At 38.1% G+C, this 24,474-nt stretch overlaps 2 protein-coding genes across 2 annotated transcripts in view; one reads left to right on the forward strand and one right to left on the reverse strand.

Annotated features, from left to right (window-relative positions):
- Nucleotides 1–7,347: 7,347 nt before the first annotated feature.
- ras (Inosine-5'-monophosphate dehydrogenase ras) lies at nucleotides 7,348–9,521 on the forward strand. Its single transcript, XM_074111070.1, has one exon. The coding sequence runs from the start codon at nucleotides 7,651–7,653 to the stop codon at nucleotides 9,187–9,189; it is 1,539 nt and encodes a 512-aa protein (XP_073967171.1). The 5' UTR covers nucleotides 7,348–7,650; the 3' UTR covers nucleotides 9,190–9,521.
- A 4,586-nt stretch (nucleotides 9,522–14,107) lies between these two features.
- Nucleotides 14,108–24,474, reverse strand: part of Rep (Rab escort protein) — a 21,599-nt gene continuing 11,232 nt past the window's right edge. Inside the window, exons 8-10 of the mRNA XM_074111071.1 lie at nucleotides 19,722–19,834; nucleotides 18,685–18,810; nucleotides 14,108–16,493 (exon numbers count right to left, since the gene is read on the reverse strand). Coding sequence (XP_073967172.1) covers nucleotides 16,356–16,493; nucleotides 18,685–18,810; nucleotides 19,722–19,834 — 377 coding nt within the window. The 3' untranslated portion in view covers nucleotides 14,108–16,355. The remainder of the gene's footprint in view (nucleotides 16,494–18,684; nucleotides 18,811–19,721; nucleotides 19,835–24,474) is intronic.

Here is a 24,474-nt window from a genome sequence, read left to right on the forward strand (position 1 = left end):
ATGGTACCATCAGAAAAATAGGTACTTAAATATCAAAATTAAATGTTAAGTTGACTAAGCACGTGTTAAAAACAATAATACTACATGATTTCACGACACACATTTAATTTTCCAGGAGAAAATTGGAAATTTGATGCGCATGTTACAACAATTGCTACAGTTTCAGTTGATTAAATACATAATTGAATTATTTGGTGTACCTAAGCTACCTGTGAATTGACAATAGAGAGACAAATTATTATTTTACAATATTTCAAAATAACATGAGTGTATAGGTATATAGTACCTACGTTTGTAATTGTTGTTTTTTTTTTCACTGTCAAAAAAGCATTAACTACCCATCGACCATACTCGTAACCTAACCAACAAAAAGTTGGTAAAACCCCCGACTTTGTCACTTCAACGGCTAAACCGATTTTGATGAAACATTGTCTAAGAACCATCGCCAGAAAACCTGATTTCAAAAAAAACGAGTTCGACCAGTTCGAACGATTTTTGCACCCTGTCTTGCACCTGTACCGAGTAAATTCCCCTTTTCCTCCACCAGCGGCATTTGTTTTCTTAAGACCTATGTTAAGAAATAAATATAGTGAAGCTCATAACTTTAAAAAATAATACTTAAAAGACTGTAGGGAAGCGTGCCCAGTAGACCTTCTACTATGACAAATTTTCAATATCGAGTTAAAAAAATAATTAAGTTTCCACATGGCTGGAATTTAAGTATTTTCAAGCAAATGTAAATCATATTTATATTTTTACAAGTAAACGAATCCAATTTGAATAAGACTATTAAGGGTAGGTACCTATATACCTATCTAAAGTTATTTTTTGGATACATCTATACTTTTAACGAGCAATTCCTGTATGTATATATAACCCCTCGGACCCTGACTTAAAACTATAAATGACAATCTGGAGTACGTCAAATTCGGAACACGATGATATGACGAATACGGAACAAACGATACTAACCCAAGCAGCACGCAAGCGTTGCCGACATCAAATATACAGCACTATTAGAACTTAGAGTTCTAATGGTGATCCATAAAGGTGTCAAGAAAAGATTATTTACTTATAAAAGTGATTAAACCGTTATTATACAGCTAAAGCTGTACTAAGTTTTTATAAAATACTCCGTGTAAACTTAAAGCTTTAAAACAGAATATTTGAACTCCACTTTAAAACCCTATGCATTTTTTGACACTTCAATCTAATGTTATCCTTCAAGCTGCATAGAGGCTGTATTTTGCATGTGATCACTTACTTACTACAGCTATAAGTTATAAAATGGTATCACTTTATACTTGTTTCTGTATAATGGTATATTAAAACTACTTTCTAAAGCTTATTATTAATGCGTAACTGTACACTCTTGTCAGTGTAATAGTTTCATAACTTCTGTCAAATATGATTTTATAGAACTATAATAATAAATGAATTCTGTAATACAGCTTTAATCTGTATTACTGACAAGGCTGTATAATTTATTTGCTGAAAACTGATGTACAGCCTATATAATAAAAATATTATATTATAACGGCTATTAAAGGGTAAAAGCTGTGTAATGGAATCCAGAAAGTGCGTAGTAAAACCACGGAATCTATTATACTCTCCAGATATCTTTTACGCTGTATAAAATCTGTCGCCATTTTCGAACAAATAACAATAAAAGAAAATATGACTTCTTACATTATTTTGAGTATTGCTGAAGTTATAGTTATGATTTTCAGATAAATAAATCATAAGTGATACCTGTTGTACAGTATTATTTAACAATCTTATGATTCTAACCTCAAAACCATAAACTTACTTACTTGTTTTGGTAATATTCCTCGTGAATTCTTCAGTATTTCGCGGGCGCGTGAATATTTTTCCACAAAACTATGCACTATTTCCCAGTAAAAATAAATCGGCACGTTGAATCTACAATTATCACTACCTAAAGTCCAACATTTATTCTTGACTTATAACTTCACAGTAAATTGGCGGCCCACCATTATCATAACTAAAAAGAATAAGCGGTTGTTTTCATAAATTTCACATTGTAATTCTCATAAAAAACCAATGAAGAACTATTATCTTTTTAAGAAACTTATAAGAGAATAACTATATGCCTATGGTTTTCTTCAACATCATACTACAGCTCTTCTACAGCTATAGTACAGCCTATTTTTTAGCTATACAGCAACTATACAGCTATAATAACGCATAAGGCTGTATAACAAGGGGCCCAATTTTTACTTATAGAGGTTGTATAAGCGCTTATACAGCCCTTGAACAGCCTCACTATATAGCCTGTGGAATACAATAAAACTAAAATACAGCTTCTATACAGCCTGTCGTGCTGCTTGGGAAGTATACGAATACGGAAAAAAAATGTGCTGAACTCAAGGCGGCGGAATAAAGTCCTACGAGTACCTACCTACTACGAGCCTAGAGTCCTACGAGCGGCGGAATAAAGTCCTAAGTACCTATACGTAGGGTTCCCTTTATCTTGCATGATATCGATTCTCCGAATTACACTTCGCATAACAGGTATCTCATTTTTTTTTAGCCGAATGATACTTTTGCATAATCATCACTTTGCATAATTATCAGTTCAAATAATAGTAATTTCTCAGAATATTAGGAGACATAGCAGAACACTCATATCGCCGAATATACTTTTGCAGAATATTAAATAGCAGAACATTAATATCGCCGATTTTATATGGCATAACAGCATAGCAAAATACTAGTTTCGACTATTGTATTTACACGGAATTTTAAATAGCGCTGACTTTAACATGGCGTAATGACATAGTTAAAGGAACTAACAGCTACCATAAGAATGGATTAAGGTTAAAGTGAGGCCAGCAAAGTAAGCCTGCTGTAACAACATAGTAGCGAGCGAGCCGAGCGAGCGAAGCAAGCGTGCCGCGACAGCGGCCGGCGAAGCGCCAGAATCTTACTGCTGCCAATAAAGGTTAAGTTAATATAGAACTACAATTAAAACAACGCTGGGGTGTTTTTAACGCTTCAGCATTATACTGAGCCAGTGTCAGATTCACAACCGTAATATTAATATCTGGGCGACCGAGCTCTGCTCGGGCTAAAACTCGGTGCCAAGCGTTTTCCCAGAGATAAGATTAAGCTAGATCGATTTTTCATTCCCGAAAAACCCTACATCGAAATCGTTGGAGCCGTTTCCGAGATCCCCGAAATATATTATATACAAGAATTGCTCGTTTAAAGGTATAAGATTGGGTCTTGTGTTGTGAATAAATGTATTTTGTTTTTTATTTAGTTCTTTCTAACTATAACCGAATTGCTAATGATATAACAAGTTTGATTAGACGAGGAAATTAAATACAGAACACATGATACAGTAGTATTGTTTTATTTATTAGTTACATGCAAAATTGACAATGTAAAGAAGGATTATTCCTTGAAATAAACACTTTTTGTTATCCTTATGCAAAGTAATATTATGAGATATGTCTTTCTGCGGAGCAACTATTCGAACATATAAATATTATTCTCATCCATATTATGTCATGTTAATATTCGGCTTTATAAAATTATGAGAAATGATAGTATGAGAAAAAAAATATGCGACAAGTAATTCGGTGATATGATGATTCTTCTAAAGGTTGTTATGAGAAACGAAATTAAGAGATTCGATTTTATGCAACTTAGTAAACCCTATACGTCATTATTTGCATCTACTTAGTAAAACTTTCTTAGTCAAATTCATGACAGCGCATTAACAGTTATGATATTATTGATATATGTAAGGTAAACTTACGAGTGTTCGTCGCTGTCCCAGTAGTTAGCATCTTTAATCTTATGTCATTAGCAATGGAGATGACAGCAGGGTGTCGTCTACTGGGCATTAGCGTGTCGAGCACTCGGGCATTTACCTTAGTAGCCTATATCTAAATCTCTTTATTGTACATAGAACATGAAATTAACAGTTAACAAGAGAAACAGATAATAATATAATATATGGTTGTTATATTTGGACTGTGTGGTGTGTCGCGTAGTTCTGTATCGGATGCCAACCTGGATCCACGTAATATCAGCGTCGAGCCACCTTTAGTGACCCGGCAAGTGCTGAGTGGACTCCTTTTTCGCATTAGTATTTTACTTTTAATTTATCTTTTTTTTTCATCTTAGCATGCACATGTCTGTACCTAATTCTTACTTATGCGAAATAAAGATTTATTATTATTATTATCTAAATAGTAATTTTCTAACTTGGATTAACTTTCTCAAACGTTCACTACTTAAGTAAGTTTGTTTGTTTGTTTATACTCTTTATTGTACAAAAAGGAAAAAGAAAAAGGTTACAAAAGAAAAATAATATGTTAAGTAGGACAAAGTAAGTATTTCAACTTCTTATTTTTCATTCAATATTTAGTCATTCTTCGGCTAATTAGCAACTTTCGTAACTACTTATCAAAATGAAAAAAGTTTACAATTCTTTGCTCTCTTTTAACTCCCTTGGAGGGTGAATAGTAAAAATTAACTTAATCTAATATTTTTACGTTAATGCCAGTAAATATTCTGTAGCCTATACATATACCTACTTATTTGGAGCCATGTAACTTAGCTAACATGATCTTTATTCATACTTTTATTCCCTATTTAACCTGATCTATCATATTATCTCCATATCAAATTTCATTAAAAACGGTTTAGCAGTTTAAGCGTGAAGAGTAGGGATGGGCCGAAATTCATTTTACATTCGGTTTAACCGAATTTCGGCACCTTGGGCTGAACTTCAGCATTCGGACGAAATTCGGTTTAAATGCCGAACATTCGGCACTAGAAAAAAAGAACCTAACTGTACTATAGCATGTCTGTCAAATAGTACCTGTTCTTTTAATAAATATCTTGATTAAAATAAAAAACCTTTTCGCCTCGACACCTCAAACAGGCAGGTTTGTTGTTAAAAATCAGTGAGCAAAATCGCATTTTGCACACCCCAAGCCCCAATGGTTTTAAAAGACCTATCTATCCAACGATACTCCACACTATACTTAGGGTTAGTCGGAAAAAAAAACACCCCACTTTACTTCTATGGGAGGTAGCCTAAAAATATTTTTTTAGTTTTTTTATTTGACCACTTTCGGCGTGACTGATATGTATATATATTCATGCCAAATTACACCTTTCTAATACTAACGGTCCCTGAGCTTAGCCATGGACAGACAGACAGACGGACAGACATGGCGAAACTATAAGGATTCCTAGTTAAATACAGAACCCTAAAAATGACCGTTCTGTTGGTATTATACAAAGCAATTCAAGCTTCTCCTTAAAAAGCGTGAGCGTGACAATAAGAAATTACGTGTGTACTTTGTGCGTATAAAAAGCCCAGCTCATCTTGTACCTTTATAACACAACTCTAAGTTACTGTCAAGACAAAATGTCAATCTACAGCATATTCGCGGCGGTTGCAGTTGCTGTGTGCATAGCCACGGGCTCCTCAGGAGTCTTACCACCAGGAGGAGAAAAGAAGTAAACGGGAAACGCTTCTAGACTATATTTACCAATATGAACAGTCGATAAGAAATGCCAAATCACGATTCATCATCACAAATCCAGGAACTCCGACTATTGAGCGCAGAACGTCTAGAATTATCATACGGTGTAGGTACCTACTTTCTTCATGTTGGAGCGTCTATCGAAGGCTTCAATTATATTCTAATAGTCGGTCCATCCTAATTAGCGACATGCCCTTCAGTATTCTTTAGTCAAGATACCTCACTTTAGCTATCCAGCCAGCCTCAGCCATCACTTTTACTATGTGGGGAAACGTTCAGCAACAAATCGTGTGTTTGAATGAGTAACATCCCTCAGAATTCCTGCCTCTTTCTTACAATTGTGAGGTGGCCTGGATAGAAGGTGGATTATACTGTACGGTCTTTATGCTGACCTGCTAACTTGCGGCATACGAGGCGAATACAAACAACTGAAGCTATGCACGACGGAGGAAATGCTTTTGGATCATAGGCTATGCAATCGTCTACTTACTGACTAGTGGCATATTGGTAATTTGAGAAGCATTAAATGGAAAATTAAGAAAGGAACGTTGTGATTTATTTTTCTTCTCAGTACCTACCCTTTTTAACATTGTAAGTATCAATTGCAATTATGAGTCCAACCACTTGTAGCTCATTAAGTGACCCACCCCACATATTCGCTTTACGGTGAAAGAAAATATCGTGAGAAAACCTGCACACACCTGCTAAGAAATTTAATGGTTTGTGTGAAGTCTCCAATCCGCTGTTCCGTGGGAACCGGAAGTGGGAACCGTGAAATCCGAGGGAACTACGGCACAAGCGCTCTCGTTCTGAGCGTAAGCCTGTGCCCTGCAGTGGGACGTAGGTATAAAGGCTGAGATGAGAAGCACCCGGAGAGTGAGGGAAGCGTGAGTTAAGGTATGTCTTGGGCAACACCTCGCCGTTAATACAGTCTTTCTCAGCCATATGGCTAAGGAAGAACCTATTGGGGGCATCGCGGCGCCCAGGAGTGCCATACACACCATCAGCACTACTAACAGCTTGTAGGTACATCCCTTGCAGTTGATCCAGCGTATTTGTGCTTGTTAGGTATATCTTCCTAAATTAAGCAATGATATTTTGACTGTACCTACTAACTTAAGTTATTTAATGTAATGACTTATTGTATGTTGTACCACGTTGTACTGTACGTAGTGCACAGAATTTATATGGAATGGTCATTTTTCGAATACGAAACGTTGAATTATCAAGAACATTAATTTGAAATCAAACAACCACTGGACTGGATGGAAGTCCAAATTCACTTGAAAATGTTTAAACAAACAAATAAAAAAATTGAATGTAAAATAATTAATTACCTATACATATATGTATGAAATTCGACTTGTAAGATTTGATCTTAAGCAGGTACCTACATATGTTAAAAACAAGACAAGAATTTCATACAAAAAAAAATAGCTCGTAAAATAAACAATGATGACTGAAATAGTGGAAAATTATATATACTTTAAAGATCTCGTCGTGCTTTGAATTTGGCGGCTATTTACCATTAAATGTATTGCTAGCCTCAAAATCAAAAAATATAAAAAAAAGATTTTAAGGTGATCTGTTCAATCAAATATTTATTTACATTCTTTTTACATTAGGCGCCTACTAAAGGTTTTGCGATTTGCGAAATTCACGAAACATGATGGTTATTGCTGATGGAATTTACATGGCGGAGCAATCTTGGACTGTAAGTTGTAAATGCGTAGGCACCCATTGAAGCGTTTAAAAATATAACACAAACAGATCACTCCTATAAACATAGCAACACTGCCATTTGCTCTGTCATTTTGCTGAAGAAGCCGGCCGGGTGCGTCGTGCTTTTTTTGCTCAAAAAAATTTTCTTCGTCTTCGCAAAATATTTATTTTTTTGAGACAAAATTAACCAAGGCGATCTTTCTAAGAAATAAGGAATTGGTACAAAGTTTTGACGATCTAATCTTGAATTGGCAGGCAGTGCTCACCTTGTGCTTGGTACATGCGTATGTACCACGTGTACACACATTTTCCTGCGATTGTTTTCAATTGCAAACACCGAGTAACCTTTAAAGTTGTTTAATTTCTGTTGTAAATTGTACGTGACGAGATTGGAGCCATGTCTGTGAGGGCAGAGGGCGACCTTCGCGATGGACTATCGGCGCGCGAGATGTTCGGCAACAGCGAAGGACTCACATACAACGACTTCCTGCTGCTGCCCGGGTACATCGACTTCACGGCCGAGGAGGTTGACCTCACGTCGCCGCTCACTAAGAAGATCAACCTCAAAGCGCCGCTCGTGTCCACTCCCATGGACACCGTGACCGAAGCTGACATGGCCATAGCGATGGCCCTGTGCGGCAGCATCGGCATCATCCACCACAACTGCACTCCCGACTACCAAGCCAATGAAGTCCACAAAGTCAAGAAATATAAACATGGGTTCATCAGAGACCCCGTATGCATGGGCCCAGAACACACTGTTGCTGATGTCATAAATGCCAAGAAGCAGAATGGATTCACAGGTTATCCTATAACAGAAAATGGTAAACTTGGAGGTCGACTCATTGGTATTGTTACATCGCGTGATATTGACTTCAGGGAGGGAGACCCACACTTGAGCCTCAAGGAAGTGATGACACCTATTGAAGAGATGATAACAGCGCAGTCGGGCGTGACACTGCAGGACGCCAATTACATTCTAGAGAAGAGCAAGAAGGGAAAACTGCCGATCATCAATGGATCAGGTGAGTTAGTTGCTCTGATTGCTAGAACTGATTTAAAGAAAGCAAGAAGCTATCCTAATGCATCCAAAGATTCCAACAAACAGCTCTTAGTGGGTGCCGCCATTGGCACACGTGAAGCAGACAAGGAGCGCCTTAAACTACTTGTGGCCAATGGAGTAGATGTGATTGTCTTAGATTCATCACAGGGCAACTCATTTTATCAAATAGAAATGATAAAATTCATCAAAAGTACGTACCCTGATATTCAGGTCATAGGTGGTAATGTTGTTACTAGAATGCAGGCAAAGAATCTCATTGACGCCGGTGTTGATGCCTTGAGGGTTGGAATGGGCAGTGGCTCCATCTGTATCACGCAGGAGGTCATGGCCTGTGGCTGCCCACAAGCTACTGCTGTGTACCAAGTGGCATCCTATGCCAGCCAATTTAATGTGCCTGTTATTGCTGATGGTGGCATACAATCAGTAGGCCACATTGTAAAATCACTGGCTCTGGGAGCCTCTGCTGTAATGATGGGATCCCTGCTAGCAGGCACCTCGGAAGCTCCTGGGGAGTACTTTTTTTCTGATGGTGTGAGGTTGAAGAAATACAGAGGAATGGGCAGCTTAGAGGCTATGGAAAACAAAGACGGTAAAGGGTCTGCCATGAGCAGATATTTTCATAAAGAGACTGACAAACATCGAGTAGCTCAGGGAGTAAGTGGGAGCATTGTTGACAAGGGCTCAGTGCTACGCTTTCTGCCATACCTGCAGACTGGTATGCAACACAGCTGCCAGGACATTGGTGCACGCTCCATCGCCAAGCTGCGTGAAATGAGCAGCTCGGGAGACCTCAGGTTCATGAAGAGAACATACTCTGCTCAGTTAGAGGGCAATGTACATGGCTTGTTCTCTTACGAGAAAAGATTGTTCTAGATTCCAAGTATTTGGTTTGATCTTTTATACCTTTGTGATATGAAATCTATATTTCCTGAAGTCAATAGTAAAATAAGAGAAGCAATGAAGTATTCAACTAATTGTTAATGAGAAATTAAAATATATTTTTTTTGTATATTTAGAAATGTTGAAATGATATAAAACAGACAAATGTACTATTCCATTTTACAGTTTACAGTAAAACAAAGTATTGCATTTTCACAATGATTTGTTTTTTATATTGTTTAAGAGTTGTATGTATGGTCAAGGAGTGAAATGTAATGGACCAGATGCTACATAATATTTAAGAATAAAGTGTGAATTTAAATAAATTTGATAGTTTTATTATTTCTGGGCTCCAGTGCTAAATAACATGTGCACCAACACCTTATTTTTAGTATCTTTTGATTGCATTGCCTAATTTATTTTTTTGCACATCACCAACACCAGGGATAGCAGACCTATTTGATATTAATATGGTATTTGACTATTTTGTATATGTTTTATAAATTAAAACTACACAATGCTTGTTATCGAATAGAAAAACAATTTTTAAGCTACCTTTACAAATAACAAAGTTATAAAGGTTTGAAATTCCAGATTAGACAGAGAAAGACATACTGGCATGTGACGTCACACGCCAGTGCCGCCATACTTGCTGCATACAGAAAAGCGTTTGAGAAAGAGACAGGTGTATAGATTTTTCAAGAAATCACTATAAATCCAGTTTTCAACCGATTTAAATTTTCTCTTCGCTTAAGACTATCTGTATATCTATTTTCATAATAATATTAAGATATGGCAAAATCAGGAGTTGTTAAAATACCGTATTGCAGCTCGATACTTCAAACTTAGAAACCTAAGAAAAAGGTATGGACAGAATGACAACAAAGTGATCTACGGAACCCTGATAATAAGACTAGATGAGTAATTACAAAACCTTTTTGGTGGCAACGAGTAGGTAAAGCAGGGTTATTAAGAATGGTTTCTCATCATCATTGACTTTAAGATCTTTAATATAATATTAAAGTTATGCTTTTAATATCAAGAAGGCCATAGCAGGATAAGGGAAGAAAAAATGCCCTTTAACCACTCGTATGTCTTGACACAGATAGATATGTGTCCAATTTAAGGCTAACTTTTTGTATTTTTTTTTAATCCGCAGAATTTGTGCAAAACAGATGAGACTAGAATTCAGTACTTTTTTTAGTTCCAACATACGAGGGGTTAAAACTATGTATGACTTGTTTTTAGGGTTGCAGAGCCAAAATGGCAAAAACGGAACCCTTATAGTTTCGCCCTGTCTGTCTGTCCGTCCGTCCGCGGCTTTGCTCAGGGACTATCAATGCTAGAAAGCTGTAATTTTGCACGGATATATATGTAAACTATGCCGACAAAATGGTACAAAAAAAATTTTTTAGTGTACCTCCCATAGACGTAAAGTGGGGGTGTTTTTTTTTCTCATCCAACCCTATTATAGTATGGGGTATCGTTGGGTAAGTCTTTTAAAACCATTAGGGGTTTGCTCAGACGATTTTTCAATTCAGCGTTTTGTTTGCGAAATAAAGTGCAAATTTTCATTAAAATCGAGCGTCCCCCCCCCCACTCCACAATCTAAACCGGTTGGTGAAAAAATTTGAAAGAATTCAGGATGGTAGTAAGTATATCCAACTTTCAAGGCAAACTATGACGAAGAGTAAATAGCAGCCTAAGGTATAAAATATACCTAAACTATGGAAGATTCCGTATAAAATACGAAATCCTTAGAAAAATAGTACTTAATTTGACATAGATAGACAGTTTAATTTAATTGGATGTGTTGTGTTAATTTGAAATGAAACAGAAGTTAATTAATTAATTAGGCAGTGTACATGAATGTCATGGAAATTAATGTAGGTAATTTGATTTAATGTAATGTAATAATAATATATCTTATCAGCTTACTACCAGTCTCATAAGAATATTGTATAAACTAAAAATACTTGGATCTACTCAGTTATCCGAAAATAAATTATTTTGTTTTTTTTTTTCGTAATGGCTACGGAACCCTATTTCGGGCTTGTCCGACACGCTCTTGGCCGGTTTTTTTCTTCTACAGTTACTTACGTCTAGTAGTGTAATTGTGTCAAGTTTGGGTGAAAAATTCTTGGTGGTATGGTACTGCAGAAAAAAAAATAAAATAATGAAATAGGACTTCTCTAAAATTAAGTACCTAAGTAAATTAAGTACCTACCATTATTTTTTCATTTTTTTAAACTTGATAAATATATGTTTTAAGAGAATGGACTCTCTATCTTTAACACTTACTATGTAAATAATAAAAGCGTGGTAAAAACAGGTACCTACTTAGTTATTAGAGAAAAGTCATATTTAATGATTTCGGTTTTTTTTTGGCGGAACCACCAAGAATATTTCAAGCAAAATTTGACACAATTACACTTAAGTAAGGCTGCGATCCACTGAGGCGGAGACGAGTGGAGCGTAGAGACGTGTAGGGATCGACCAATCCCTACACATCTGATGATAATGAGGCGGAGAGACGTGTAGGGATCGACCAATCCCTACACATCTGATGATAATGAGGCGAAGACGAGTGGAGCGGAGAGACGTGTAGGGATCGACCAATCCCTACACATCTGATGATAATGAGGCGAAGACGAGTGGAGCGGAGAGACGTGTAGGGATCGACCAATCCCTACACATCTGATGATAATGAGGCGGAGACGAGTGGAGCGGAGAGACGTGTAGGGATCGACCAATCCCTACACATCTGATGATAATGAGGCGGAGACGAGTGGAGCGGAGAGACGTGTAGGGATCGACCAATCCCTACACATCTGATGATAATGAGGCGAAGACGAGTGGAGCGGAGAGACGTGTAGGGATCGACCAATCCCTACACGTCTGATAATAATGAAGCGGAGAGACGTGTAGGGATCGACCAATCCCTACACGTCTGATAATAATGAAGCGGAGACGAGATGTGGATTCAACTAATATGATTGGTCGATCCCTACACATCTCCGCCTCAGTGTAGAAACTACTGCCTAACCTAACTGTAGAAAAAAAAACAGCCCATCATCATAAAAGAGCAAAACCTTCCTTTACCCGGCTACGGCCCTTGTTGATAGCTAACCGACACTTGACCGACACTACGCGAATGCAGGTACAGTCAAGGGCAAAGATATCGACACGGCCAAAGTTGCAAAAATATGTATACACGGCCTTAATGTTAATTGCATAAAGTCGTGTATACATATTTTTGTAACTTTGGCCGTGTCGATATCTTTGCCCTTGACTGTACGTGTTTCTTACAATAGGATTTAACTATAATCTTGTTACATCGTGAAGGCCTGCCACTACCTAGTTCTTATGGTAGCGGTCTTCGCAATTATTTATTATGACCTAAACATAAATGCGCTACCTATATTTGTCTGTTAAGTGATAATGATAATAGAACTAGTGCGAATAGACTATAGACATACCCCCTTATTCATAAAACTTAACAAGCCTATGTTAACTAACAAATGCTTTGTCCCTTTCTATCAAATACAAATGTCGAAGTGACAGATAAGGACAAACTAATTTTAGCGGCATTTTAACTAAAATAGGTTTGATTGTCGTTTATGAATAAGGGGGATATAAATTAAATATAAAATCCATGGCTTCAATAGCTTAGCTACAGACATATCCACCCATTAGGATCTTTTGTACTACCTTGTATGTGTGTAAATCTTTTTTTCACTTCTCATGCTCGTAATGTTCGTGTTTATGCTGGATCTAGGCGACATAAAATGAATTTTTATGTGCTTTTTATGCTCTAGTGCATAAAGTAAAATCTTCGTCTAAGACCACGGTAAACAGGTGTCAACAGCCACAAACAAAGAAGTTTCTTCATATTTTTTTTATAATTTTTAATGTATATTAAACTAATAATCAATGAAAATAAATCAATAAAACTAAAAAATAAATAATTACATAATAATGTATGAAAAATAAAAGGTACATAGAAAGTGAACAATTGTTTACACTGTTGCTATTTCATTTCCTCGCAATCTAAGTGAAAAGCAGTGTAAAACTCGAGCATTAAACCTATTTTCCCCTCGACGTGTCTATCCTCCACCCTCGCCGTACCGGCTCGGTGGCTATATAAACCTCTTGGGTAAAATGGCTCGTTTTATACTCGTTCAATCTACTATTGTTTAGTCCGCTAGAAGTTTAAACCATTTGAATGTTCTAAGACTGAAATATATTCCCGATCTGTATCTTACAGCCTACCTATGTTCTACAATAAACATTTTTTTCTGATTCCCGATCTAATGTTATAGAATGTTATACATTCGTTTTTCCTGAGTCGAGTCCTGACATCTTTGCACTTACGGCCAAAATAATAGTTGGACTGAAGAAAGGCGTGGCTCCGTAACAACTCGATTCCCGCCGGGTTGGTATTTAAAAGATAAAAAAAAAATTGAAGAGATTTGGATTGTCTTCTTTGCCTACCGAAGACGCCACGGTACTGGTAGGCACTGTCGCCGTCAGATATTTTCGAGCGGCCAAGGTGGTCAAAAATATCGAAACATGCACCTTATTGTTAATGTTTCGATATTTTTGATCACCTTGGCCAGTCCAAAATCTGTGATGGCGACTGTACCTACCCTTTTTAGCGTAAACACGTACGACTTTTCATGATTCCCTCTGAAATGAAATGAAATGAAATATTTTTATTGCAAGACCACAGTTAACAAGTTATATATATACTACACTATGATCTGCCTCATAGACATGCAAAATTTTAATATATTTATCATGGATAAGGTAGTATTGTATTCACTCACGTCGGTGAAGCCGCGATAAATCAAAGAAATCCAGGGTTGGTGTAAAAATGGAGAGGGTGCATATAATAATAAAAAACCATGAGTAATTAATAATCACAATGTATTAGAATTATAAATTCAGAAGCAGCAAAGGCATGATTACGCTCATTTGACAATAAATATCGATTAAACGTGCTTTAAAATTTTAAATAATATTAAATCAAAAGTGCTACTATATCTATGCTTATGACTGGTGCGTCCAAAATGTTAATCGTATTCATAACATTTCAAACCCGCCCACTATATAGCTATCATAATTGCACGTGTCTCTTCCAAAGTCTTTTAAAAATAATTATATAAACATCCTTGAACCTTCAATACTGATAAATTGAAAACAAAAACAATCGATTAACATTAGAGAGCATATCAGCAACATTGTGATGACAATAAATTATACTTAAAATAATATCTATGCATTGCTAACGTCCGTAATACTTTGTCGACGTGGAATTTCGAATTTATCCTCCCATAAAGGAATGTGGTTCGACATTATAGTAATATAAATACCTGTGGCATTGCTATGTGTTGATCTTGCTATTGGGTGTCAAGATAACCTAGCCAACTCCTTGCTCCCTAAGAACTAACTTTAGAACTAACATTTGATTGCCAAGTTTCCCACCGAAATTTCAATTTAGTTACACTATCCTAAAACTGGAAAGAAAAAAGGTTATCGACCGCGGCTAACCTAGTGATACGCAATAAAAAACAATTATTTTTATCTCCTAGTTTCTAGTGAAATAGTCACTTGGCAGGTCAGTCTGTTGCCAACCAAACACGAAACAGTATACTCGCACACAAGACCTGTACAGTCAACATCACACGTGATATAAAGCAGCGTCCTGTGCGATCATTAAACACAGAATTCAGTGATGTTAGGGCTTGTACGGTCACAATCGTTAATTTGGGACCCATTTCGTGAAAAAGTCCTTTGAATTGTCATGCAAAATGACAGATATTCGATCTTAATTGCGTCCAAATTTATATACACTATGCATGTGAGAACAAACTACAGATGTGTTTAGTTGTAGATGACAATATCTGCAGATGTAAATCAAATCTCGCTCAAGTATATCGTTGCGTGTGTGGCTAGCTTAAATGCCTTCTCTCGCATCGCGTGGCGCCCAACCAAACGCACCAGTCGGAATGCATCAAGACAAGCGTTGAAAGCTTAAAAAAATCTTACTGAGATTACATCTTAACAATATTCAACACCCTTGAGCGTTTAATAAAAAATCACTGGAACAAAACTGGGCAACGCTCAAACGTACTGATATCCACTATACGTGTTTGTGCCGTACATTCAACACATTGATATGAATCTCAATGACACAACCAATTCAATTTTGATGCTTAATTATGCGTCTCGAGTTAAAGTGCGAAATGTAGTAATAATCTCGTTTATAAGGCGATCAAAATAGCCAATTTCAATAAAAATAAAAAATACTTAGGGACTAATAAAGTGCATCAAATTTTATACTTTGAAATATAGAATCTGATGCAGGTTGTTTGTCTCTCGAGTGTAATTAAAACTATAGAAACATTCACGTGATCAGCACCAATTCTCGTATTTTACTGGGCCATAGCGCCTAACGCCATTAATAAAAGACCGAATCTACCAGTACATTTGTCGTCGATTCGCGTATTGAGAGGTCTCAGTTTATGAGAAAGACTTTGTTCTATCCAATTCAATTCACGGTACGAGTACGTGTTCATTAGAGATCATTAGTACAAGTTCGATATTCCTTTCTAAACAAGCCTGCAATATTAAGTCGCAGTGGTACAGCTGCTCAATAGAGCTTCCATCTGCTCGAGTCGAAGCTACAATCATGTAAAAACTACATAAATCCAACCAAGGAGCTCAATTAGACAGTTGTTCCAGCTGTGTCGAAGGGCAATTCATCTTGACGTAACGTGTTTGCTGCAACTAGACCAAGTTTAAGTATTCAACTTGTCAGAGATGCTCCCTTGACAGATATCTTTTAACTTCATTAACCCGTTTTTGGGTAATTTTCAATAAGTACCCTACGTTAAAAGGTGATCAAAACTTTTTGTATATCACGAATATGCGCACGGGCATCCGACGATTGAAATGTAGCTCACTAGCAAGCAGTTTTTGATCACACCTTTCACAAATTGTAAAAGTTCCCAAATCTAGGATGAACAAAGGTGACAAGCCGAAAGTCTTAAGTAGTTAAATTAGCCATCAGGAAATTGAAATAAATGCTAGGATAAAACAGTTCTAGTCAGGTCAGTGTTGTACCGACACAAACACGCGCGGGCGCGCCGCGGCGTCTACTGCTTGGCGTCCCCCTCCTCCGCGCTGAACTCTGGTCCGTGGGTGACGTCGTCTTCGAACACGATCTCCTCTGGGTCGGGCGCGCGGGGGAGGAACTCCTCGCCCGGACATATCTCCTTGAAGATTTTTTCCGCCTGTGGAAATTACCATTAGTTAAGAGATAGTTTTCCTTGATAACTCAAGCGTCTTGACGAAATTTGGCATGTAGTTAAGTAAGTCTTATGATTATGACATTTTGTACCATTATCATCTCGGTCTATATACATCCCACTGCTGGGCACAGGCCTTTTATCCGAAAGAGACGGCTTGGGATATCGTTCCCACGCGGGTTCAGTACGAATCAGAAACTCCACACATCATTGAACTGTGTCGCCGGTGTGACCAGGTTTGTTCACAATGTTTTCTTTCCATGCAACTAGACCTCAAGCCGTCTTGGTTTTTGGGAGTACCCTATGTTAAAAGGTGATCAAAACTTTTTGTATATCACGAATATGCGCACGGGCATCGGACGATTGAAATGTAGGTCACTAGCAAGCAGTTTTTGTCACACAAATTGTCAAAGTTCCCAAATGTAGGATGAACAAAGGTGACAAGCCGAAAGTCTTAAGTAGTTAAATTAGCCATCAGGAAATTGAAATAAATGCTAGGATAAAACAGTTCTAGTCAGGTCAGTGTTGTACCGACACAAACACGAGCGGGCGCGGCGCGGCGTCTAGCTGAACTCTGGTCGTGGGTGACGTCGTCTTCGAACACGATCTCCTCTGGGTCGGGCGCGCGGGGGAGGAACTCCTCGCCCGGACATATCTCCTTGAAGATTTTTTCCGCCTGTGGAAATTACCATTAGTTAAGAGATAGTTTTCCATGATAACTCAAGCGTCTTGACGAAATTTGGCATGTAGTTAAGTAAGTCTTATTATTATGACATTTTGTACCATTATCATCTCGGTCTATATACATCACTGCTGGGCACAGGCCTTTATCCGAAAGAGTCGGCGTGGGATATCGTTCCCACGCGGGTCAGTACGAATCAGAAACTCCACACATCATTGAACTGTGTCGCCGGTGTGACCAGGTTTGTTCACAATGTTTTCTTTCGGGGTAAAGGTCATAGTAACACATCAATCCCGAAAAACTCAAGACGTGCAAGCCCGGGCTTTTCACGACATTTCGTAGGGGTGTTCATAATACAACGTAAACGAAGACTGCCATGTAACTTTTGGGAATTCACCATGGGAAATTAGTAAATCTTGGAATTTGAACTGACCGGAACTGCTGTCAAAGTACCTTTCATAGAAATTAGCAATTTAAAACCCAAGTAATATGAACTCATTGAAATGTTATTTTATTTACGATTCTATCAATATCTGAGATTACAGGTGTTATTTGCTATGCAAGGCTGGAAAGTTATTGTTTGGTGGAATTGCATGTATTGAATTTGAAACCTGAGAAAGGAAAGAGGCCTAGGAGCAAAACAAAATCCTGAGCGCAGCTAAGCACGCAACGCTTAATAACTTTACTGCCGAGCAAAACACGATTTTCCAGCTCAGTCATCATCAATTCATCATCATCACGTTTGAATTACAAAAAACTTTTTCAACGCTACGGGAAATAGCGGTTTTCCTAGCAATTTCGAAGGAAAAAGAAATCTTTTTCGAGCTAGTGAGACGGAAAATAAATGGTTACTGACAGTTATTCTAATCCAGTATTCAGTATCAGTAGAAGTATAGACTAGGAGATCATGAAATCTGGTAACGATATCCTAAGTGGCCTTGTTGTGGGTTGTGGGTTGACATGACAAAGATGCTCTCTGATACAAACTTTTATTGATTTATTTGTATTACGAGTATGGGTACTAGGCAAAGGATAAACATACTAAATAAAGATAAAAATAAACAAAACACCAAGACAGAACTCGTATTCACACAAATATCTGCCCCGACTGGGGATCGAACCCGGGACCTCAAGCTTCGTAGTCAAGTTCTCTAACCACTGGGCTATCCGGTTGGCTATAAACTAACCAACAAAAAGTTGGAAAACCCCCGACATTGTCACTTCCAAGTAATATCTCTGAACTCGGCTGAACCGATTTTGATAAAACATGTCTAAGAACCATCACTAGAAAACCTGCTTTCGAATAAAAAAAACCTCATTCAAATCGGTCCGTCCGTTTAAGAGCTACGGTGCCACAGACAGACAGACAGTAACAAAGATACACAGACACGTACATAGCGGTCAAACTTATAACACTCCTCTTTTTGCGTCAGGGGTTAAAAACCTACGTCTGTCTGTCTGCGGGAAGTGATTGCTTTGAACAGCAGTGATTACCTGATGCACGGCGCGGTCGAAGTCGAGCCCGGCGTCCGGCCCGGCGCAGACGTGCACGCCAGCCGCCGCGGGCGCCGCCGCCGCCGCCGCCGCGTCCTTCACGTTGTAGAACAGCGACCACAGGCACTGCGCACAAACAGGGTATTAATTTAAATTTTCAGAAATTCAGGATCCGCAAATGAGCGGAACGTTATTTCGCCGCCGTATTCTCATTCCAAAAGCGTCGCCAAGGAGGGGGGGGGGGAGGGAGGGCCCCGCTTCTTAGAGGATAGAAAAAATGTAGCCTTTATTTTACGTTTAAGTTTTCCCTTGCTTCATAAGCTCTGGACTGTACACACTTTTCCCATCCTCTATATGTAAGGGACTATCAATGCTAGAAAGCTGTAATTTTGCACGGATATATAGGTAAATCAGGATGGTAGTAAGTACATTAAAACTTTCAAGGAAAACTATAACGGCTAAGTTTGCTTGAGAATTATTAGTAGTTTATGAGTAAATAGCAGCCTAAGGTATAAAATATACCTAAGCTTGGAAGATTCCGTATAAAATACGAAATCCTTAGAAAATATTACTTAATTTTTCGTAATGGCTACGGAACTCTATTTTGGGCGTGTGTCCGACACGTTCTTAGCCGGTTTTTATCTATAAAGTCTATGGATTGCTTATGTCATGTTTTAATATCATATTTAAAACATTATTAGCTAAGAATACGTTAATACTTAACTAAGAATGATAATGTTTCGTTCGTTTTTTGATCAAATCATTTTTACGTGAACTGCATCAAGTACTATTAAGATAAATGTGGTAATAATAATAAATACTTATAAATATTTATTATTTCACACAATGACAGTTGGTGCTACAATAGAATACAATATAACATAGAATAATTCTACTGCAGTGAATTAATTGTTGAAGTATCGATTCATTACAAACTCGAGCGGCGCCTCGTTACAGTGAGAGGGGGAATATGATTACATGGCTTGTGAGCCAAGTGCCCTACGAGATATCAGCTTCTTTTTGAGTCCTATGGGTACCTTAGGTTTGTCGTCGGCCGGCTCTCCCGCGCCCATGTGGAAGATGCGTTCCGCGTAAGGCCTCAAATCGCTTTCCGCTTCGTTCACCTTCTTCGTTATAAAGTACACCACGACTGAAACAATGCACCGTATTGTTAGTATTATTATATATTGATTGTAGTCTTTATTCAATTAAGTATTGAAAATAATTATAAGCTATTATTACAAACAATATTTTAGTCAAATAACCCGCCCATTGCCATTCCTGGCGCAAAAGCGCCCATTACGCTCGCGGAATCCACGTTGGATAGCCATGGACAACTTTCGCACCAGAAATTATAGATTACAAGCTTTTGCCCGCGATTTTGTCCGCGCAGAATTAAGTAGTTAAGCATCTTCCTCTCTTTCATCTTAAAGTAAATAAAAAGAGACCAAGAACGACTCGGACTAACACGAAGTGTTCTATACACCAACGTAGCGAATAAACCCACCCTCATTGTTCCTTATCTTATAAAAAAATTAAAAATTCTAAAAAAAAATTAAGTTCTTATTGCTACCTTCTTGCATACCAAGTCCCTAATAATAATAACTGAACGTAGTTTAACAAAAAAGGATCCAACTTTCAACGACTATTTTATTTATTTTGGATCTACTTTCAGTAGGAACAAAAGCAAAGTTAATGAATAACATGACAGTGATTTGGATCCTTTTCGTTAAACTACGTCCAACTATAGTTACGGAGATAAAGCTACTTTGAAACAAAAATATAGATCTTTTTATTCTCTATTCCCTGGGAATCAGAAAAAAGTGGTCCCCATGTTTAAAATTCATTATTAATTACTTTTAAGTGCCTCGTCCGTCTTTGGGGCATCGATTTACATTATGAGTGCCAATTTGCAACACAATCGGTTGTGACACGACACACAAGGCAAACACGTGAGTGATCTTATAAGGGTTCCGTTTATTCCGGAAGGTGCGGAATCTTAAAAATGCATAAATAGCAGAAATTACAATCAGGTTAAAAACTAGCTACTTCATTAATAAGTAACACATTATATAATGTGGAAAAAATAGAACCATGTAAAATTTTGCCTCGATACAAGTACAAATGTAAATAAATATTACATTATGTTCGGTTAATATTGTCGTATCGACAACTGTAGGCACTGAAGGCCACGGTTGGCTTCCATTGAAATATATTTACGGCCCAAGCCTTATTAGCAAGCGGTACAGGATAGGGTCGAGGCTGGATATTAAATCAGAAACTCTATTACTATTACCTCACCCCTCTAACCATCAAGTCAATAACTTTAAATATCTTATAATACAATCCTGTACCTACTAATGGACGAGCTATATTTGTACGTAAATTTGTGTTTTTAGGGTTCCGGAGCCAAAATGGCAAAAACGGAACCCTTATAGTTTCGCCATGTCTGTCTGTCTGTCTGTCTGTCCGTCCGCGGCTTTGCTCAGGGACTATCAATGCTAGAAAGCTGTAATTTTGTACGAATATGTATGTAAACTATGCCGACAAAATAGTACTATAAAAATTTGAAAAAACATTTTTTTTAGTGTACCTCTCATAGACGTAAAGTGGAGGCGATTTTTTTTCTCATCCAACCTTGTAGTGTTGGATAGGTCTTTTAAAATCATTAGGGGGTTGTTAAAACGATTTTTCGATTCAGTGATTTGTTTGCAAAATATTCAAGTTTAAAGTGCAAATTTTCATTAAAATCGAGCGTCCCCCCATCTAAAATCTAAACCGGTGGGTGGAAAAATTCGAAAAAATTCAGAATGGTAGTAAGTATATCAAACTTTCAAGGAAAACTGTAACGGCTAAGTTTGCTTGAGAATTATTAGTAGTTTAAGAGTAAATAACAGCCTTAAGGTATAAAATATACCTACACTTGGAAGATTCCTTATAAAATACGAAATCCTTAGAAAAATATTACTAATTTTTTTCGTAATGGCTACGGAACCCTATTTAGGACGTGTCCGACACGCTCTTGGCCGGTTTTTGAGTTTGCAAATACGATTTTAACGATTTTCATGAAATCTATGTTTGATACTTGAATTATCAAAAAAAATGTGTTTATTTGTTTAATATAAGTAAGAAGAAAACCTTTGGAATGTCTGTCCCGATATTAAAATTATTCACTACACTACGTTATTATTCACTACGTTATTCAATATAATATCTAAGCTACTTTTTATTGCGGCTTTTCTGTATAGGTATTTTAGGGACGAAATGTGTTTTTTCTCGCTATGGCTAATGTGTTATGTGTAAATAGCCTAAACGATAAATTAATTAAAACCAGACAATGAACAGATTTAAAGCCGCCATTTTAAAGCCAACCTAATCAAACGTGGATCATTTAGCACGTCGTATAATTGGTAACCAGGAATGACCGCTAGTTTAAAGCAATAAAACTAACATCTGTTGATGTGCACGTACCTATAATTTCCCTATTTAGCTGGACAATGGCCAGTCGGTGAGTCACGGTGGGGTAAAAAGTCGCGATAAAAAGAACATTGCTGGAGTGAGCAAAAAATGTCGTAAAAAGTTAGGCGTGCCTACGTTAAGTACTCGGTGCTTGGGGAATGTCCGAGCATATGCTGAGGAAGATGTGATTTAGTCAGTCGTAAAAATAAGGAAGGTGAAACACAGAGGGTTTGGAGATCTGTAACACTCTGGCTTTGTGAACCTTAATTTTTAATTCCGTGAAATCTGAGAGCTTTGGAGAAGTTACGGGAATAATTAACATTTTTGAACTGAAAAAATATTCGTTATCTTTCATTAACCTGTAAATTACGGGCGTAGAAGATAAAGCAAACACATTCAAGCGCATACTACAATTAAGGCCAAAACGCTACTTTTCCTCCAATGAAGCCCTCAACTAAAGAGAAACCGTAAAGCTTAACGCACAAGACGATTATCCGACTCAATAACGAAAACACAACACACACACACACACAAACATCACGCCTGTATTCCCAAATGGGGTAGGCAGAGCACACGAAACGTTACCGCTTCGGAGCCGAACGAAAACATTTATAGAATATAGGTATTTTGATTAAATTTAAACATAATAATGTCCTAGTAAGGTTAATAATAGGATAGCTGACATCATAAAACATAAAATTCCAGGACGCGACTCTTAACGAACGAGCGCTTTATGAACCCTGAAATTGAAGTCCCTTGGGGCAGGAGCCGGTGGCGGGTCCCACCTCGATGAAGGTGCAATGTGTGCATTGAGTTAGCGGCAGGATAGGCAGTGCCTACCCTGGTGTGGGGGTGGCGGCGCAAACTAGCGCTGCCTACCCTGAAATTGACCCAATGCGCGCCAATCACTAAACGCCGGTGCAGTATACTCACAGAGTCCCTTGGGGCAGGAGCCAGTGGCGGGCCCCACCTCGATGACGGTGACGGCGTGGCCGTCGTCTCCGAGCGGCGGGAATCGCAGCAGCGTCAGCGGCTCCTTTTCACTGGCCAACATCGACGAGCTGGTTATAAACACCGCCTGCAAACAACACCACGGTCAAGGAGCAAGCCAATGGGGATCATCAAAAAAGACTGACCCAAACACCCACAGAACTTAACGGGAGTATTGATGCTCCTCTCCTGGTTATTCAGCAAATGGCTGAAGCAAGATCCTCTCCTCCTCGTAATAAACTACAGGGAGTTGAGGACGCGAAGCCGGGATTTTTAGCCGGTGAGAGGCGACTCAGCCAAAAAAAAAACAACACCACGATAAGGTCACCAGTGCATCTGAGAACATATTATTTCAGTGCCCCCGACATCATCCGCAAAAAGTTCGTTGATCGCTATCTCGTAGGAGGCATTTCATTTTCAGGGATTTTCGGAATTAAAACCATCGTATATCCTCCTCTTGGTAGTACTCGCATACTTTATAATAACACTAAGAATAATGGCTGAATGTACTTTTTATAGCACAAATTGTTCATTGATTATAGAATGTTAATAATGTTGAAATCATATCCAAAATAACAAAGCTGGAGACACACATCTAGGTCTTAAGTACTATATCTGTTAAAAAAAGTTAGGACTCAGCGAAGGCTAAAGCCGTCCAGCGGTTTAAGCGTGAAGACAGAGTTACTTTCGCATTGATAATACTAGTACCTCCTTAGGTACAAGTCCTTACTTGGGGTCCATATTTTCTTCTGTTTTGATACTATCGACATCCATGAAATAAAAATTTAAGCATCACGATATTTGCGGCAGTCATGTTTTCCCGGGGAGTGTCGGGATGTGTCGGAGTTTACGCTCTGCGTTACAACATAAATTCGATTCACACAGACGCAGCTGTCGCACGCGCGTTGCAGATCAGCAGTTTTACCTTGGAGATGTCGCAGCTGTCGACGGGCTCCTGCGAGATGAGGTCCTTGGGGCAATCGTTGACGCCGATGACGAGATGGTCGCAGTTGAGGGTCTTGGACTTGCTAAGTACGGACACCTGGGTCTTGCCTTCGGCCACGGTTTTGGTCTCCACTTTGTCTATGGGCCGGTTCAGGCAGTACACGCCGCCGAAGACCGCGCATAACCTAGGAAGGGAGTAAACTGTTGTTGTAATAAATAAAGAGGGTTAAACTAGGTAGCTATGAAGTAAATGGGTCAACCAACTTTTTAGTGTAACTGGTTGCCATGGTAACGTCTCCTGGGTCACTTATAAAGTATGATCTTATGGGGGTACAAACCCACTAAAAGTTGGGAGTTATGAGTCATAACTTATGACAGTTTAAAGGCAATTCCTTC

This window comes from Choristoneura fumiferana, chromosome 2 (genome assembly GCF_025370935.1).
Source record: "Choristoneura fumiferana chromosome 2, NRCan_CFum_1, whole genome shotgun sequence".
Lineage (NCBI taxonomy): Eukaryota > Metazoa > Arthropoda > Insecta > Lepidoptera > Tortricidae > Choristoneura > Choristoneura fumiferana.

What these genes read in the sequence shown, in the direction of transcription:
- ras (XM_074111070.1), top strand. Translation starts at nt 7,651, where the DNA reads ATGTCTGTGAGGGCAGAGGGCGACCTTCGCGATGGACTATCGGCGCGC.